The sequence below is a fragment of the Terrapene carolina genome, unplaced genomic scaffold (genome assembly GCF_002925995.2).
Source record: "Terrapene carolina triunguis isolate 2854851 unplaced genomic scaffold, T_m_triunguis-2.0 Scaffold31, whole genome shotgun sequence".
NCBI classification, from domain to species: Eukaryota; Metazoa; Chordata; order Testudines; family Emydidae; genus Terrapene; species Terrapene triunguis.
The window spans coordinates 4590437-4609270 of record NW_020664382.1 but is presented as its reverse complement, the minus strand read 5'-3'; the positions used below and the strand labels follow the sequence as shown (position 1 = coordinate 4609270).

Here is an 18834-nt window from a genome sequence, read left to right as displayed (position 1 = left end):
ACCAGTTCCGCTGGCTTTATGGCTCCTCTGAACCAGCAAAATGACACACAGGGAGCATCATGGAAAATCTGGCCAATCTCCATTTGTATTGAATTTATGACTGAGATGAGCCTTAACAGCAAGGCTGGGCTTGAGGGAACCAGTGGCTTCCAATATTGTCTTTGCCTTTAGTATTGTACCAGGATAGCTGTGTTTCTGCCTCATTCTACTTTCAAAACTCTCTCCCCCAACTCCCAAGTTCTTCACCTTTTTGAACCCAGATTGTGTCAAGCGAGTGGAACTCTCACACCACAGAGTCACTGAAGTCAATGCACGGGTGCCCTGTGTCATGTCTATGGTGGACATATTTTTCATACACATTCTTTCTCTAAGCCACAGGATGTATCTAGCCCGAAGTGCATTGCCAATTTATTTATGGTCTTTTTAGCATTATCTTTTCCCTTGTCTCCATATTTCTGAAGCTTAACTGGAGTGGTTCTGAGGGACACTTACCCTAAAGTATTGAGTTCTGTGGAAGCAACAGCACATGCTACAAACCAAATGAGCTCTTACACTTACCTAATTTGTGAAATGTAAAGGTACATACTACAACTTTTTAACGACTTTTGTTCAGGTTTGGTTTAATTTTTAATAAAATATACAGTGGGTGTACCTTTACCCATATTAATGGGATATATGTTGCTATTGAATAGTAAATAACTGATGACACTGATAAACTATGCTAAATCTCCCATCAGCACACTATGCAATACCCCTCCAGTCTGTCAAAACTCCTCTAACCTCACACCAGTTTCACTTCAGCCACACAAATCTATTTTCAAATCTACATACAGCTTTGCAACTGGTACTCCTAGGGCCAAAAAATGACATCCTGATATTGCATCATGACATCTTTTAATAGATTTTAAGGCCAGAAGGGACCATTGTGATCCTCTAGTCTGACCTCCGTACATCATGATATATCAGAGCATTGCATCATATGCAGCCAAAAATTGGGACTGGCCCAAGAAATTGGGCCCACACATAAATCACCCTCTGACTCTGACATTGAAATATTTGGGTGGAAGATGCAACCTGAGTGCAAGGTAGTATGAATTAGTATTTATGACTTGCTATGTATTCTTTTATGTCCACGTAATACACATCTCTCTGAAACAGCTGTCTTTTTAGCAGTGCACCGATTGGGCTGGTGTGGTCCAGGAATGGCACCATTCCTCAGAATGCTTAAAATCAACATCTTTGTATTGAAATTTTCAGGTTAATTGGCCCATTCATTCCTCTGGGGGAAAAGGCAGGGCAAGGAAGAGTGGGAATGAAGGAGAAGAGCTTGCCCTGGACAGAGCAGCAATGGCCTGTGTCCTATTCCCAGAACCGTGTGCATCTCAGGATATCCACAGGTTTTGGTGGACCAACCTCTTTCAGCTCCCCACTCTGGAAGAAGCAAGGTGGAAAACCTCAGCTCTGATGGAAATATTTCAAGGATACTCCTTGAGATTCTCCTATTGAACTCCTATATTGCTGTTAATTTTTCCTGCAGATTTTCCTGATTGGCTTAAAGTTACTCAAATACTGTGATGATGGGTGACCTTAGAAAAACCTAGATAGGTTGATCTTGGCCTTAGTTACAAAAAATTAGGAGGAGCAGCCCTGAGAGCTGTGTGTGTTCACAGGAGTCCATAGGTCTCTTCCACAGTTTTTTCATCTTTTTAATTATTTCATTAACAAAAAATTGTAATGAACCCACCATAGTTCTGTTCAGGTGAGTTAGAGCCAAATTCATTCTGGGTATTTCTTTTTTCTTACAGATTAAACACTAAACAACAACATGCAATAGATGGAAAGCTTGGTAGATCATGGGGGATGACAGTATAGAAAGAAGAGGACTAGGGTGAGGATTATTTCTGCAGTCTGATCAAGTAATTACATAGCAGTATTTGTATATACCATGAACACATGTTCATGTGATGAAATATTAAAGCTTTGTTTTGGTACAACTCTGCACTGGGTGTTTTTACATCTACATGTGTAAAGAAGGGTATCTACACAATAGGAGAGACCCCAGGGAATGGTTTCCTGCACAGAGGATTGACACCTCAATAGAGATTGACTTTTTTTTTTTTTTTTTTTTTTTTTTTTATGGCATAAAGTCCTTTTTTCTTAGACAAAGCTTCCAGTATCAGTCCCTTAACTTCCTTGTAAATCTTTTACCTGCTTTTAATCTGTCTTAATTAATTAGTATTTTAATTAGTGTCTTAATTGCTTGTTTTGTGAGGTGACTGGAAAACTGACAGGCACCATGCAAATTACTTTTATTATTTTAGGACTATTATAAGTCCTTTGAAGTGAATGAGAGTCTTTCCATTGGCTTCAAGGGGTTTTGGATTAAGCCCATAATGTACATTAAGGTTGTGATGCAAACTGACAGGAATTTCAGTGTTCAGGCAGACATTCGGGGCCTGATTTTCCATTGCCTCACCCTGGGTGGGGAGTCATTTATTATCTGTGAAAACCGGGAGTGATATGCTACCAGCATTTTACACCCATTTTGCACAGGTATAAAAGACAAAACAAGCAGCAAGGCTGAATTGGGCTTAAGCCTACTCCATCACAAGGTTTTAAATGACTTAATGGAGTTTGAATCCACATGATTTAAAAACTGTTACAACCAGTATTTGAACCTTACAGAATAGTCTCCAAGTGCAGTTTTTAGAACACAGTCTGGAGTGCATAAGATGGTCGCCCCAGGCATCTCTTAATGCACAACATGATAACAAGGTAAAAGTTTAGTGTCTGTTTGCAGACCAAGAATTTCAGTATGATTGAAAGTTTAAATACAATTGCTTTCATTTGAGTGCATGCTATTTTCAGTTATCAGTGCCTATCAGAATGGCTATCTGAATATAACTTTAAGATCAATGAATTTAGCTGTACTTGAATTTTGTTGTTGTTATCCAATATTTTTGTTTGAAGTATTACTCTTTCTTCTAAATCTTAAACAGAGAATTGAACACTTCAGTGCACTTATGAAGCCCACATTATACATATCTAGACAGACAGAATGTCCAGTATCACAGACCTGTGTTAACTGTTAATTTGCATATACATGCAGTGCTTGCTAGGGGTTGTCAAATACTCTTTGATCAGACAAAGACAGTTAATTGAAAAATATACACAGGTTACTATTTTTTCATTTACTTTGCTTGAATGTCCAAAGTTACAGAGAACTACTTTAAACTTGGGGGGCCCAGCTAATATGTAAGTTAATCGGCAAATATGTGTGGCAAGAGGGGCTTGTGTGTACAGAACAAGGCCATGAGTCAGGTGAGGGCTAGGTTCTATTCTAGCTCTGCCACAGACTTCCTATGTGAGCTTGGGCAAGTCACTTAACCTCTCTATGGCTTAGTTTCCCCCTCTGTAAAATATGGAGCCCCAGGCCAATTCATTTGTGTATTAGTATAGCTCAAAGTGATTGTTAAATGTATACAAGTGTACTTGGTGTTTAAACTTCATGAAAACTAGTGGGATGTTACTAGCATTGTTTTCAATTATCTGTATCCCATTATAGTGTAGTAGCAAACATTTACATTGTGTATACCCTGTAACTAAATAACCCATCAAAGGAGAAAGAAACCTTGTGAAATGCAAATGAAGAACTTTAACAGAAAAGTGCTAATTTCTGAGCAAGTGGTCATTGTGTGTGATGATCGGAGGACAAAGACTCAAAATGCATTCCTCACTCTCTGTCATCAAAGGAAAAGCCCATGTGGCTAGTGACCCAGTCAGCTTGTTTTCTGTGAGAAGAAGCTATAAGTAGGGATTCAGGGAAAGATCCTGGATCTCTGGACTGTTTGGACTCTTATAGGGAAGTGTACCAGATACAAAGCCGAGATCCCCACAGAGAATATGGGTACAATGAAAAGACTTTTGGGAAACTGGCAGTTTATTACATCACTGCTGCCATTTGTAATTACAAACTGTGACTCATCTGTGCATATCTTTTACTTGCTTTAACCTCTCAATAACTCTTATTTCCTTTTCTTAGCTAAATAACCTTTAGTTAGTTTACTATAGAATTGGCTACCAGCGTTGTCTTTGGTGTAAGATCTAGAGTACCAATTGATCTGGGGTAAGTGACTGTTCTCTTGGGACTGGGAGCAACCTGATGTGGTGTGATTTTAGTTTTAAGTGACCTTTTATCACAAAGTCCAGCTTTCTGGATGGCAAGGTAGACTGGAGAGTCTAAGCGGGCTGTCTGTGACTCCATGGTAAGACTGATACAGTAATCCAGGAGTTTACATTTGTCACTGGTGTGGTGAAATCTAATTATACAACACACCACCAGCTTGGGGTGCTGCCTTGTTTTCCAACAATAGGCACTCACAGTTGTGAGCCTCTCCAGACAGACAGCATGACAGTAGCATGGTTATCCTTCAATGCAGTTTAATAAGATGGTATATCCGAAAAGAAATATTAAAACTGAAGACAACTGAGGACCAAAGGGAAAAGTAAAAGAACCTCATCTATCCACCGGAGTTGCCTTTGCCAGCAAGATTTCTCAGAGACTTGCATAGCAGGGTATTTAAGTGTGTTTGACATCTGAACATCTATTGAACTCTATTGAATGAGCTAATTAATCTAAAAGATCAAGTTCATTTAAATAAAAACTCTGGAGGGTGTAATCCGGCCCCAATCGAAGTCAATAGGACCATGATTTCATCCCAGTTGTTCATAAGAGCCACATTCTCCAAAGGGAAAAACTTAAAGTAACAGAAAGCAAAAGATCAAAATGAGACTGAATGAACAAAACAATCATTTCCAAAATCAGCTGTTCCAATTCAGACTCTCCATTTTAATTGGTCAAAGATCAAAGACACAAGGATAATAAATGTATATACTAGTAGATAACTATAAAGGTCCTTGGAATTCAAAAGGGGCTTGATTCTTCAGCACTGCTTCTCAGGAGGACTCAGAACGGCTGTCTCTGATCTGCAGGCAAAAATGTTCACTGATTAACTTATTCCCAAGGAGTTAGGAGTGAAGAAGCCCTTGACCTGTGTGATGCATGTGTACGCTTTGGCACAGGTCATCCCTTCTGCTTTTGAAAGCGGAGATGACTGAGATCTAGCGAATCTCTTCTGAGGGACAGGGAAAGCAGCTCAGTGCCATCACCCTATCCTTCCCTGGCCCCTGCAGAAGTCCCTCTGTTGAAGTTCCATGCTGTGTTGAGATGGGGCTGGAGGTGAATCTGAGGATCCAAGATCTCTCTGGAACATCATCCTCAGTGGACCCCTTGGATTTCCGTTAAGAAATGGAAATGTCGCAGCTTAAATGAGATTAACTCCTGCTGGGTCCACTCAGTGTCTGATACTGAGCAGTGGTAGGAGAACCCAGCCAATGGTGGCATTGACCCATGATATCCAGGGTGAGGGAGCCAGCAGAGCCATGCAGAGGGCTCAGCTACTTTTCTTGTATCTGTGGATGTGGAGATGCCCATTCTGCAACTCCCCAAAGCTCTTCCAGCTGAGGAGGGGTGGGGTCAGTTTCTTGAAACTGTGAAGTACTTTCAGTCCCCAGTGGCCCTTTCCCATGTGTTTCTCCATGAGAGAAGGTGATATAGCCCTTTGTTAGGTAACACTTTTAAACTGTGACAGTTAAAGGTAAATTGCAAACTGGAATTTTGGGTTCCCTAAACAGACTGTAGCGATGCACTGTGCGCCTGTGATGCCACCATTAACATGAAGCATGATTATGGGCCTGGCCTAGTGACATGGAGACAGAAGCAAAATCAGCCAGAGAGACCCAGGTTTTAGAACAACTTTGTGATCCTCATTTACTCTGCTTGTGGGTATCATGTGGATCATGGAGGTGACCTATTTGGTCTCAGAGTGATAGGGCATAGAAGAGCAGACTGTTTGAGTTGCTCTGCTTCATGCTATGTGCTCTAAAGTGCCAGCCATGGAGCAGCATTGACAGCAGATTAGGGCCAGTGGAAAGCAGTCCTTGTTGCTTTTGTACAGGTTTTGAAATCCCAGTATTGTCTTAGTTATGAGCTCAAATCTACCAATAAAGGTCTCTCGGCCAAATGAAACAAAAAGAGAAGCTCCTCTACTGACAATATGTTGTTGCTAGGGCTGTCAATTAATCACGGTTAACTCATGCAATTAACTCAAAAAAATAAATCGCAATTAAACAAATTAATTGGGATTAATCACAGTTTTAATCACACTGTTAAACAACAATAGAATACCAATTGAAATGTAGTAAATATTTTTGGATGTTTTTCTACATTTTCAAATATATTTCAATTACAACACAGAGTACAAAGTGTACAGTGCTCACTTTATATTATTTTTATTACACATATTTGCACTGTAAAAATGATAAAAGAAATAGTATTTTTCAATTCCCCTCATACAAGGACTGTAGAGCAATCTCTTTATCGTGAAAGTGCAATTTACAACTGTAGATTTTTTTGTTACATAATTGCACTCAAAAAGAAAGCAATATAAAACTTTAGAGCCTACAAGTCCACTCAGTCCTACTTCTTGTTCAGCTAATCGCTCAGACAAACAAGTTTGTTTACAATTACAGGACATAATGCTGTCTGCTTCTTATTTATAATGTCAACTGAATGTGAGAACAGGACATGCTTCTATGCTGACGACCCTTGTTAAAAAAATAATGTGTTAGTTCAGTCACAAATTTAATTCCTTGGGGGAGAATTGTATGTCTCCTGCTCTGTGTTTTACCCACATTCTGCCATATATTTCATGTTATAGCAATCTCGGATGATGACCCAGCACATGTTCATTTTAAGAACACTTTCACTGCAGATTTGACAAAACGCAAAGAAGATACCAATGTGAGATTTCTAAAGATAGCTATAGCAATTGACCCAAAGTTTAAGAATCTGAAGTGCCTTCCAAAATCTGAGAGAGATGAGGTGTGGAACATGCTTTCAGAAGTCTTAAAAGAGCAACACTCTGATGTGGCAACTACAGAACCCGAATTACCAGAAAAGAAAATCAACCTTCTGCTGGTGGCATCTGACTCAGATGTTGAAAATTAACATGTGTTGGTCCGCATTGTTTTGGATTGTTATCCAGCAGAACCTGTCATCATCATGGATGCATATCCTCTGGAATGGTGGTTGAAGCATGAAGGGACATATGAATCTTTAGCGCATCTGGCACATAAATATCTTGCGATGCCGGCTACAACATTGCCATGTGAATGCCCGTTCTCACTTTCAAGTGACATTGTCAACAAGAAACAGGCAGCATTATCTCCTGCAAATACAAACAAACTTGATTGTCTGAGTGATTAGTTGAACAAGAAGTAGGACTGAGTGGACTTGCAGGCTCTAAAGTTTTACATTGTTTTATTTTTGAGTGACGTTATTGTTTGTACATAATTCTACAACTGTAAGTTCAACTTTTATGATAAAGAGATTGCACTACAGTACTTGTAATGGGGGAATTGAAATACTATTTCTTTGTTTTTTACAATGCAAATATTTGTAATACAAATAAATATAAAGTGAGCACTGTACACTTTTGTATTCTGTGTTGTAATTGAAATCGATATATTTGAAAATGCAGGAAACATCCAAAAATATTTAAATAAATGGTATTCCTTTTTTGTTTAACAGCGTGATTAATCGTGTTTAATTTTTTTAACTGCGTGATTAATTGTGATTAATTTTTTTAATTGCTTGACATCCTTAGCTGTTGCTTTGTTTTGAATATCATTAAATAACAGCCATGTGACAGACTGGCCATATCATGTAATATCCTGAACAAACCTTATGGAATTAAGACAAACTTTATTGAATTAGGGTTAATACCTTTAGGGTGCATTGTATTAAAAATGCCATTGTGTATGTGTTGTGGCATTGTATGTACCTTCTCTAGTAGGAAGGGAGGATGCTATCAGCCTTTGAAGCCACTCCCTGGGGAGATATATGTATACTAGTGTTATGTAGGGCCAGGGAAGGTTAAACAATGACCTGTAAGCAACCCTTAAGGACATATCAGAAGGGTATTACAATGGCAAACAGGGCCATTCTTGTTGTAGATAGTTATCAAAGCCTTGTTAAATAGACTAGAATCTAACCCATTTGCTGGTATTTTTAGAGAATCAAAGAGTAAGTGCTAAATGTGTCTCTGTTTACTTGCCTAGAACTCTAACAATGTGATCTAATTAGCTTGTAGATGCTAAATCCTGTTTCTATCTTATAATACTTCATTACTGTATTCTATTGACTGGGAGATCAAAAGTGGATATTATCATTTAGATGGGATGGGCGGTGTAATATTGTTGTCCTAATCTCTCCTCAAAGTTTGTAATTCCACATAGTAAACCACCTGTGAACTATCCTGATAGTTTGAATGGCTATTGCTAAAGGTATTGTCTGAGAAAGAACTAATTGAACAGAGATCACAAACTGTTGGCTCGCTTTAATCAAAGCCCACCTGGTAGAGTTGCTTGTCATCGCCCAGCCTGCTTCAACTATAAAGGAAGCCTCCGGGCTGATCCTTTTCATCTCACGTCTGCTTAAATTTTAATAGGGAAGATCTAAGCCATAGGACCGAGGTCTCCAGGCAGTTGCCTGGATTATCCTGGAACTGTCATGGAAAAACTCTAACAGACTCTACACCTGAAATGCCTATTGGACTATAACCTATCGAATTGATTCCAGAGAGACTTTCACAAGCCAGCAGCTATAACATCACTGCTATGATCCTGATCTATGGACGTTGAAAGTCATTTGTATGTATATTGATCCTGTAACCATTTATATCTCTCTTCTTTCTTTTTCCTTTTATTAATAAAGCTTAAATTTAGTTATCAAGGACTGGCTGTAAGCATGTATTTGAGTAAGATCTGAAATATTCATTGACCTGTGGAGTAATGTGTCTGATCCTTTGGGATTGGAAGAACTTGGTTTATGGTGAATAGGGTTTTTAATAACTTCTTACTATACATGATCAGTTGTCCAGATGGGAACCAAAGGCAGGGCTGTCTACAGGGGGCTATGGTTTTGGCTTCTTGTTAACCACATGGTAAGGCAGTTTTGATACTGGTTGCTGAATCTAATTATAGTGTAATCTGCCAGTTTTGGGAATATCTGCTCCATTTCTCACAGCCTGCCCTGACTGTGGCATTCTCATTGTGGCCCACCCAGGCATAACGGTCACTAGTTCAAACTGGATTCTCCAGAGGCCAAGATACAAAGAAAAGACTTCTGGATAAAAGCCTGGATTTTAAGATGACTCATGTCCTTCCTAATCCAGCAAACGGACAGGACCCCTGGTCCACGGAGGGCTGCTGTCCTTAGGGGAGGATAGGAAGGACTGGGCTTACTAAGGCCTCATAAAACAAAGTGATTGCTATGAGCTGAAGCTCTGATGAACTTGTAACCACAAAGAACCCCATAGTCTGGACTGATGCCAGGTAAACTCATTAGCCTGCATGTACATTCTTTTATTGTTTCTAACATTTTCTTTGTAATGCTTTTTACCTTAAGAATAAAGTATGCTTGCCTAGAAATAGCTGTGTGGGTAACTTGTATCTATAGCAATCACTCTGCTATCAGTCTCTGAGGAGAAAGCAAGTGGGTCTGTTTAGGGCAGGCAGACTGTCTTTGCTGGGAAATACCAGTGAAGGGTGGGAACTGTGCAGCCTGGACATATCCTGGTCTGAAGAGAGTGAGACGTGGGTCTCCACCCAAGAGAGGCAACAGCTGAGGAGCTAGAAGCCTGAGAGTGGTTGCCCTGACTGGACCACTGAGAGGACATACAGGTGTAGTTGCCTGAACTGTGACAATCCAATCTACTATAAAGAAAGTACTAGCTCATTTGAAGTAGAAAGTTGGTTTTCCGCAAAGCTAGTCTGCAGAAGTCTAGTTCTTCTGCCTGGCGGTCTTTGACACATGAGTAGCTGTTTAAGTCTGAACATTATAATTGCACTGATCGCTTGATGAGAGCCTTCCATGGATTGCTGGATTACTGGGAGAGAGGAGTTGTTGCTCTAGCTGCAGTTGTTAGAATTGGGTGGCTAACTGGTGAGACAGGTGTTTCCAATTAAAGAAATGGATAATCGCCCAGAATTGAACAAGAGAAGGGAAAATGTTTGAATAGTACAAATAATATTTAGAGGATGCAGCTATTAAACAAAATGCAGTTCCTGCTTTACTCCAGTGAGGGTAATTTAGATTTACTCCGCAAAATTTTGGCTGATATTTTCATAACCAGAGTCTAAGTTTCATATGAACCTTTTGTCTTCTTTTCTAGCCATTTTGGATGTTACTTTGATTAGAAAACTTTGGTTACTCTGGTAGTGTGTTCATTTAAGTATCCATTTAAATCTAATAGTCTCCTAAGCCAAACAGACTAGTTCTTTCCACCTGCTAAGGAAGCTCCTTAAAAGAAACATCACTTGAAATGAGAATGACTGTGGACCTTGCAGCATTCAGAATACAACGCAACTCCTCCTATCCCCCAAACACAGGCTGACCCACTCCACCACACACCAGCATTCCTCATTCTCTGTATTTAATAATTGCCCCAAACAAACAAAAATGCCAGCAAGGAAAGTTAAAGATACTGTTGTCATTTGTACTCTTGGCAGGGGCTCAGCTACTGTAGTGAAGGGGGTATAAGGGTGATAGAACACAAACACCAGGCGAGACTATAAAAATGATAGCTTAGAATTGAAATGGAAGAAATACCAAAGACTGTACATTTTTTGTATTCCATCCCTTCCTGAGAGGCTGGTGAGCCAACCCAGAATTGAAACTAGTTCAGTCCTAATTCTATTTGGAATGTATTTCAAGCAAATAAACTTTGGTCACACCATGGGGGCACTACAGTATAATCTATTTCCACCTATTTCCATAATCTATTTCTATTTCCTTTGGAGAGGCTTGGCTGTAAGCAATTCTGATTCCTTTCCCCTCTGTCACCTCCATCCCCTTAAGAAGTAATTTAAGAACATAAACATCGCTTCTTTGAAGAGCAATAGGAAAATTTGGCCCAAAACCTGTAAACCAAACAAGGCTTATTTGAAAAGAGAAGAGTCTGAGAGATGCTGTGAAGGCTAGAATTGCTAATATCCATATCAAACGGAGGCATTTGTTAGGATAGGGCAATCATAAGGGGGGAAGTATGGCAACCGATTAGTGTGGAAGCAAAAAGACAATAAATCATTCAATCAACAGGGCTGTAGTTAAGAGCAGACACAGCTTTCTACCATGTGTGCTTAGCCAATAGCCTCATTTGCTATATAAAGAACATTTTATGTGCACATTTGACTGCTTTTCACACACATTTTCTATAGCTAGTGAGCATGTTTGTTTATGTATCTATAAACCCTTCTGCAAATATTGGTCTCAAGCTGTCCATGTGTCAGAAATATAAATGAGTTCTATTACAAATATATTTGTATCATTCTCCATATGAACCCAAAGATGTTTATATAACTTTGCCATGCAATTTCCTGTGTTGCCTTTTATTTTTAACACACAAAAAATGTTTATAATAGCTACTGTCTCACTTTTCATTTTCACGAGGGGGGAATTGCCATTGTGTTTTCTAGTGCCCCCCTCCGCCCCGCCCCCGTGGTCACATAATAATGCATGTAGGTTATTAGTGTTGGTGCCCATGTTTTGTGTCTCACTAAATAGTTGCCTTCTCCAGAAGGCAAAGGGTTTAAACCTTCAAAAGCATTTTTGGGGCTTGTAAAAAGAAGAACAGCCACAGTAAAGTTTTAAAACTTTGTTTAAATATAATCCCTGTCCCCACCAACCCAATTAAGCAGCCTAGTATTACCTTTTAGACATGCTCCTCTAGCAGATAGATTTGAGGCTCTTTGGATCTAAAAAATCTACCCAAGTCCTACGTGGAAAACAGACGCTCCAAATAGGAGTTCTGGTTCATATTCAGTCACAGTAAAAATGTTCATAGTGTTAAAAAAAAAAAGTCTCTAATTCTTCTGTAAAATAATATACAATCAATGGTGACATTTTAATATAAACCAGAATTATGACCTGTTGGCTAATATTAATCAGTGATAACCCAAATTGTCTGCATCATGCAAGTTGTGTTCCTACCAGATGGCTTGTCTATGCCAGAGACAGGAAGGAAAATAGAGTGTGTATTCCCCCTTCAAAGTGGAGCTCTCCTTTAAGGCACATGGGAACATTACATTCTGCTTCCATAGGACTGTACGAACATGGGCCAGATCCTCCGTAGTGGAGTAGCCACAGTGTACCATGCCACCAGTGTAATCTGGGATCCTAAAAGTGGCTTAACTGGCGCAGGAAGGATCACCTCCCTAATCTTGTAGTGATATGGAATTGACATAGGCACTCTTATGCCTCACCCATCCCCACTTGCTCTCAGCACTGGAGTGAAAAATAGAACATGACCTGTGCAAAGAGGGTATGGCTTGGATGTCACTCAAGTATGCCAGTTCTTGGGTGAACGTGTGGCTCCCTGTAACTGCTGCAGCTCATCACAAGTTAAAGCAAGTCTCAGACTGCTTCAAAAAGGCACAAAGGGACCAGCACTACATAGCACTGCATCAGGAGAGTGCAGAGTTGAACTTTAAACTAGCTTTGCACACCACTCCCCTGGATAGGGCTCCATCCAGGGATCCGGCCCATACTCTCAACTGCAGTATTTGTGCCTGGCTAGAATGGGACATCTTAGGCATTTCTGAATACCCTTCCTGGCATGGTAGATTATACTGAGCATTTCTTTTTTAGTCTGAGCATATTTCTGTTGTGTTTTACTCAGTGCTTGGAAAAACATGCCAACGAGTGACACTTTTGCAGAAAGATAGTGCTCCATATCATGTGCATTTGTATTGATTGAGATTTTAGGGTATTTGTTAATTTCAAAATACCAAGGTTCCTGTAAAATATTTGTTTTAAACTCCCAAAAGCATTTCTGTTGCTAGTCGTCCCACTGCCATTCTGTCCTGTCCTCTATCTGCATTTCGAGTGGAACACTTAATTATGACAAACTAGGGATGAATTTGCTTAGATATGCTGACATACTCGTGAATCTCTGAAAGGCCTCCTTGTTTTGGGATCTGTTTGTACAATTGCCATCTTTCTACGCTCTGATCAAAATCTTTTGTTACTCAGGCTGTGTCATGTGTAACTAATCTCATTCTCCCTGATCAGCATTTTTCCTGTTCGTTTTTTCTCTCTCGCTGCAGATTATAACAGTCTCTCATTGTGGTGTGCTTCATTTTGCCTCAAATCAGCAGATAATGAACAGTCATATCCTTCAAGTATAAATTCTGAAAGATCTGGGATTCTCAAAGACCCAGTATGGCCGTTCTTATGTAATACTTTGGTACTGAGACACAGCAGGAGACAAGTCACTTTAACATAGATCTACTAAAAGGGAAATGGAAACTGCAGAGCTTTGCACTTTCTGTACTTTGGATTGGCCCAAACCCTTGCATCCAAAACTGAACACACTTTTGCATTATGAAATCTGACATGGTCTTCTCAGCTGGTCTGCTGAGGCAGTGCTGCTGTTTGGTGCCTGTATTCAAATCCTTTGGTTCTATACGAAACCTTAACTAGTTTGGTTTTACTACAATGACTATACTAGTATCAGAGGGGTAGCCGTGTTAGTCTGGATCTGTAAAAGCAGCAAAGAGTCCTGTGGCACCTTATAGACCAACAGACGTATTGTAGCATGAACTTTCGTGGGTGAATACTCACTTCTTCGGATGCATGTCATGCTTTGCTGCAATGACTATACTGTTAATCTAGGCCTTAAAAGTTAGGTCAACATACTTGTGGTGCTCAGTAGGAATGTGATGTGTAGACATGGCCTTAGTCAGTGGTATTTGTATTTGCTCAATAACATCTAATTTTACCACCTGCTTGAGTTCGGCTTTTACTTTCTGTCAGTCTAGTGTGATTTTGCTTGATGCATATATTTTTGACAGCACAAGGGGATCCATATCAATAGGATGTATTAAAGGATCCCAGTCCATTTATCAAGTCATCAAATTATTTAAGAATACCTTTTTGCATCCTGCTCAGTAGACAAGTTATACACTCATTTGATCATCTACATTTATAGACTCATCTTCAGCTCAAGCATCTATGGATCTTTCTGTTTCATCATTTCAAATTCTACCAACAAGTATTTGTTCTTCTCTATACATGCCTGTGTGGCATTGCCACCTGGGCTCATTTTATTCCTATTAAATGAAACAAGTTTTGTTTGCAGTTTGAACATGCATCAGTCACTAATCGTTTTGTGTGAGCTTGCTGTGATTACATTGCATTTAGCCCCACTATCTATTTTGAGATTTGCTTTCTGTTCATTTATTTCCAGTCTCACAGACCAGTTTGCTGCAGGACCTTGCTTTGTAAATGTATTAAGAGACCCAACAAATAATTCTTTGTGTCATTATCAGAGATTTGAGCTCCAGTTGTTTATCCATAATGGATTTTATTTTTATATTTCCTTGCAATATGTGCTGAGCAACATAAGTGAATGAAGCCGTTACTAGCAGGGGCCCTCAGGGTTCAGTTCTTGGTCCAATACTATTCAATATTTTTATCAGTGATATAGATGATGAGATGAAATCTTTTGCTGGTTAAATTTGCAGGTGACATGAAGATTGATGGAGTAGTAAATAAGGAGGAGGACAGGTTACTGTTACATAGTGATCTGAATTGCCTGCTTAAATGATCACAATCCTACAAAATGTGTTTCAATACAGATGAATGCAAGGTAATACATATGGGAAGAAAGAAATCAGTCTGTGCCTACAGGACGTGAGACTGTCTTGGAAAGCAGAGACTCAGAAAAGGACTTTGGGGGTGTCATTGTAGAACAGGGGTCGGCAACCTTTCAGAAGTGGTTTGCCAAGTCTTCATTTATTCATTCTAATTTAAGGTTTCACGTGCCAGTAACACATTTTAACATTTTTAGAAGGTCTCTCTCTATAAGTCTATATTATAGAACTAAACTATTGTTGTATGTAAAGTAAATAAGGTTTTTAAAATGTTTAAGAAGCTTCATTTAAAATTAAATTAAAATGCAGAGCCTCCCGGACCAGTGGCCAGGACCCGGGCAGTGTGAGTGCCACTGAAAATCAGCTTGCGTGCCGCCTTTGGCATGCATGCCATAGGTTGCCTACCCCTGTTGTAGAACAAACTCAACATAAGCCTTCCATGCTATGCTGTGACTAAAAGGGCTAATGCAATCCTTGGATGAAGAAAAAAGAAAATATCAAGTAGAAGTAGGCAAGTGATCTTGCCTCTGTGTGCAGTACACAGCACTGATGAGACTGCTACTAGAGTACTGTGTCCAGTTCCAGAATACAGTGCCACACTCCAAGAAGGATGTGGAAATACTTGAGAGAGTTCAAAGGAGGTCCACAAAAATGACCCAGCAGCTGGAAAACAAGTCTTTTGATGAGAGGCTTAAGGAGCTCGGTCTATTCAGTTTGTGACAGAGAAGGTTGAGAGGTGACTTGATCACTGCGCATGGTTATTATTTACACATGCAACAGATATCTGACAGTGAGGGGCTTTTCAGTCTTTCAGACAAAGGCATAACAAGATCCAGTGGCTGTAAGCTGAATTTAGATTAATTCAACCTTGAAATAAGATGGAATTTCTAGCAGTGAGAGTAATTAAACATTGGAATAGCTTACCAGGGGAGGTGGTGGACTCTCAGTCTCTTGGGGTCTTTAAAACAAGTTTAGATATCTTCCTAAAAGATATGCCTTTATCCAGTTTCTGGTAACAATTCCATGGCCTGTGTATACAGGATGATGATAGTGGCCCCTTTTGGCCTTAGAGTCTATGAATTTATTGCTTTTATTGAATATGTGACACTGCTCCCCTCATCCTGTATGCCTTTCCATTGTTTATATGCCATGTTGTTGTAGCCATGTTGGTTCCAGGATATTAGAGAGACAAGGTGGGTGAGGTAATAACTTTTATTGGACTAACTTCTGTGGGTGAGAGAGACAAGCTTTCAAGCTACACGGAGCTCTTCTTCAGGTCTGGGAAAGGTACTGAAAATGTCTCGGCTAAATACAAGATTGAACAGATAGGTGTATACAGCTAAAGCTAAACTATTTTAAGGCTTCTGTACACTGCCAGAATGGTATAAAGGGGCCTTAGTGTAAATGAGAATCAAGTCCTTGATATTTTGAATCTAAAGTAAAACCAGTCTAAAAGTTAAAACAAAACAAATGTTAAAAAATAAAGTGTTAAGTTGAACATATTATCATTTCATATTCGATGCAAACATCTTTTGGGAATTCCATGGTAGAAGTTTGCACATACCAGGCAGTTCTTTTTGCATTACCCATGAATAATTGGGAACAGCAGGTTCTATGGTATTTGCACATTATGTCTAATCAGGGATTCAGATTAGATTTTTACAAAGCATTGTAAAGCAGTTTATCACACTAGGTTCTACAGGCTTGATTTACGCTTGTGATAGAATGATAAATAATGAGATGACATGCTTTGGAAAATTTAGACAGTAATAAATGTTATATCATTTTCAAACCAGATCAGAAACAAATGTAATTTCATTGGGCAGGGTTGAGCACACAATTAAACAGAGCATGCTTTTAATTTTAAACCCAACCGTACTGCTGATGCCTTTTGCAAATGTAATGTCTGCTTCCATTGTTGAAGTAATTCTTTTAAAGTGAGGTGAAAACAAAGGTTTTCTGTGGCACAAGAGGCACCAAATGGAGTATAACGACCAGTCCAATTCAGATTTACTGTATTTTCCCTGCTGAATATAGTTTGTATCTGAAATCAATTTATTTAAAATTAAAATGTATACTTTACACAAAGTATAAGAAACATTACCTGTTGCCTCCACCATGCCTTCTAGAATTACAACAATTTCTAGTTCCTCTTTGGGCAATTGGTCTTTGGAAATCTCCCAGAAAGGACTCTGCTGGTTAATTTCATGGCTGATGATCAGTGGTGAAACCAAAAAGAGACGATCATCCCCTGTGTAATAACCTACGTTGATATCTGTCTGGTTGAGTGGTATAAATTCCCCCTCCTTTGTCTGTTTAGATTTGATCAACTTGGCTCGTATTGATGCCTCCACAATATGTGAATTCCTAAGGTCCCCTACTCGGAACATCAGGCACAGCTTCCCATCCCGCATGGAAATGACTGCGTTGGTAGAAAAGACCAGGGTTTCTGCCCTCTTCTTGGGCTGGGATATTTTCACAAACATGCAACCAACCATGAAAGCATTGACAATAGAACCTAAAACAGACTGAACTAAAAGCAGAATAATTCCCTCGGGACATTTGTCCGTGATGACCCGATAACCATACCCGATGGTGGTTTCTGTCTCTATTGAGAATAAAAAGGCCGAGACAAACCCATTGAGGTTACTGACACATGGGGTCCATGTACTGTCTCCTATATGTTCCATATCACCTCGGATGTAAGCAATTAGCCACCAGATCATTCCAAAGAAGAGCCACGTCACAGTGTAAACCATGACAAAAATCAAAAGGTTGAACCTCCATTTGAGGTCGACTAAGGTAGTGAAGATATCACTCAGATAACGATAAGTCTCTCTCACGTTCCCATGGTGTACGTTGCATTTCCCATCTTTCCTAACATACCTCTGAATTTTTCTCTTGGTACATACTTTGCTTATGTGTTTTGGAAGATCCTCTCTAGCTTGTTTGGGCAACTTTGGCTGCTGAATCGTGACAGGGCTCTCCACGTCCTGCTCCATTGAGTCTTCTTCAAGTACGCTAGCTGCCATTAAAAAAAAGACGTTAATATTTATGTGTATACAGACAATTGAATAAACACACAACTTCCTTCTGTATTAGCAGTAGGAAACAAGAATTAATTCATTACCCAATAGAAATAACTTTGAAAGGAAACTTTTTCTTATGTCATGGGCTTCCTATCTATTATTTCAGAGATTTGATCCTGTCTACACCAGTGGTTAAATTCTGCAACACATATTCAAACAAATGTTCTACCCCCTTTTAAAATGTAATACATTTGTACTGCTTATAAGCCAAGAATGATCTTCTGGGAGATTATATAAATGAAGAAACAGATCTGCTTTGGGGCTTAAGTCACCAATATGAGCAGAGAAAATGAGCAATTGTTAGACTATTTTTTTTTAACATTGATGCCATTACTAAGGGGAAAAGAATTAAATACATGTAAGTGGTTTTAAAAAACACTTTATTTTCAAAGGAGCCAATTCTGCTCTCATTGACCTCAATAGAAGAAAGATTGGGCCTTAGCATAATATACACCAACAGCAATTCTAACCAATTTCTATACAAAATAGATGTGTTTATACTTAGTCTGGGCAGTCTATGTCCTCCTCTCACTAATGTAAAACACATAGTACTTCAGAAGTTGGTGCCATGGTAGTTCACTTGGGTGAGCACCCCAGAATGAGGCTATTAATCGTAGTGCACCTTCCTTTCTATGGATGTGAGCCCCTAGCCACCTTGAGTGCCTCCCAAATATTTAACAACAGTAACAATCTCTTTCTTTCTCCCCACTTCCTTCCCACCCTTTTGAGAGAAATAGCTTGATTAGTTTATAGGGTTTTTGTTTGTGTGTGAGAATGTGTGGGTGTTGTGTGTGAAAAACTTACTGAGGGAAAGCTAAGTCAAATTAATGAGTTTTGCACTTCATTCAGAGCACTGGGAGACCTGTGGTTATTCTTATCTCTTGTAGGAATGTGTTTCTCGCTCCTGTGTGAGTTACAGCTCCTGCTCTCCCAACAGGGCCGGCTCCAGGCACCAGCTTCTCAAGCAGGT

At 39.4% G+C, this 18834-nt stretch overlaps 1 protein-coding gene across 1 annotated transcript in view; it reads right to left on the bottom strand.

The window, feature by feature from the left end:
- The window catches only part of LOC113406459 (G protein-activated inward rectifier potassium channel 2), a 63550-nt gene extending 45758 nt beyond the window's left edge, over positions 1-17792 (bottom strand). Inside the window, exon 1 of the mRNA XM_026651526.1 lies at positions 16880-17792. Within this exon, the coding sequence (XP_026507311.1) occupies positions 16880-17777 (898 nt within the window). The 5' untranslated portion in view covers positions 17778-17792. The remainder of the gene's footprint in view (positions 1-16879) is intronic.
- Positions 17793-18834: the final 1042 nt, after the last annotated feature.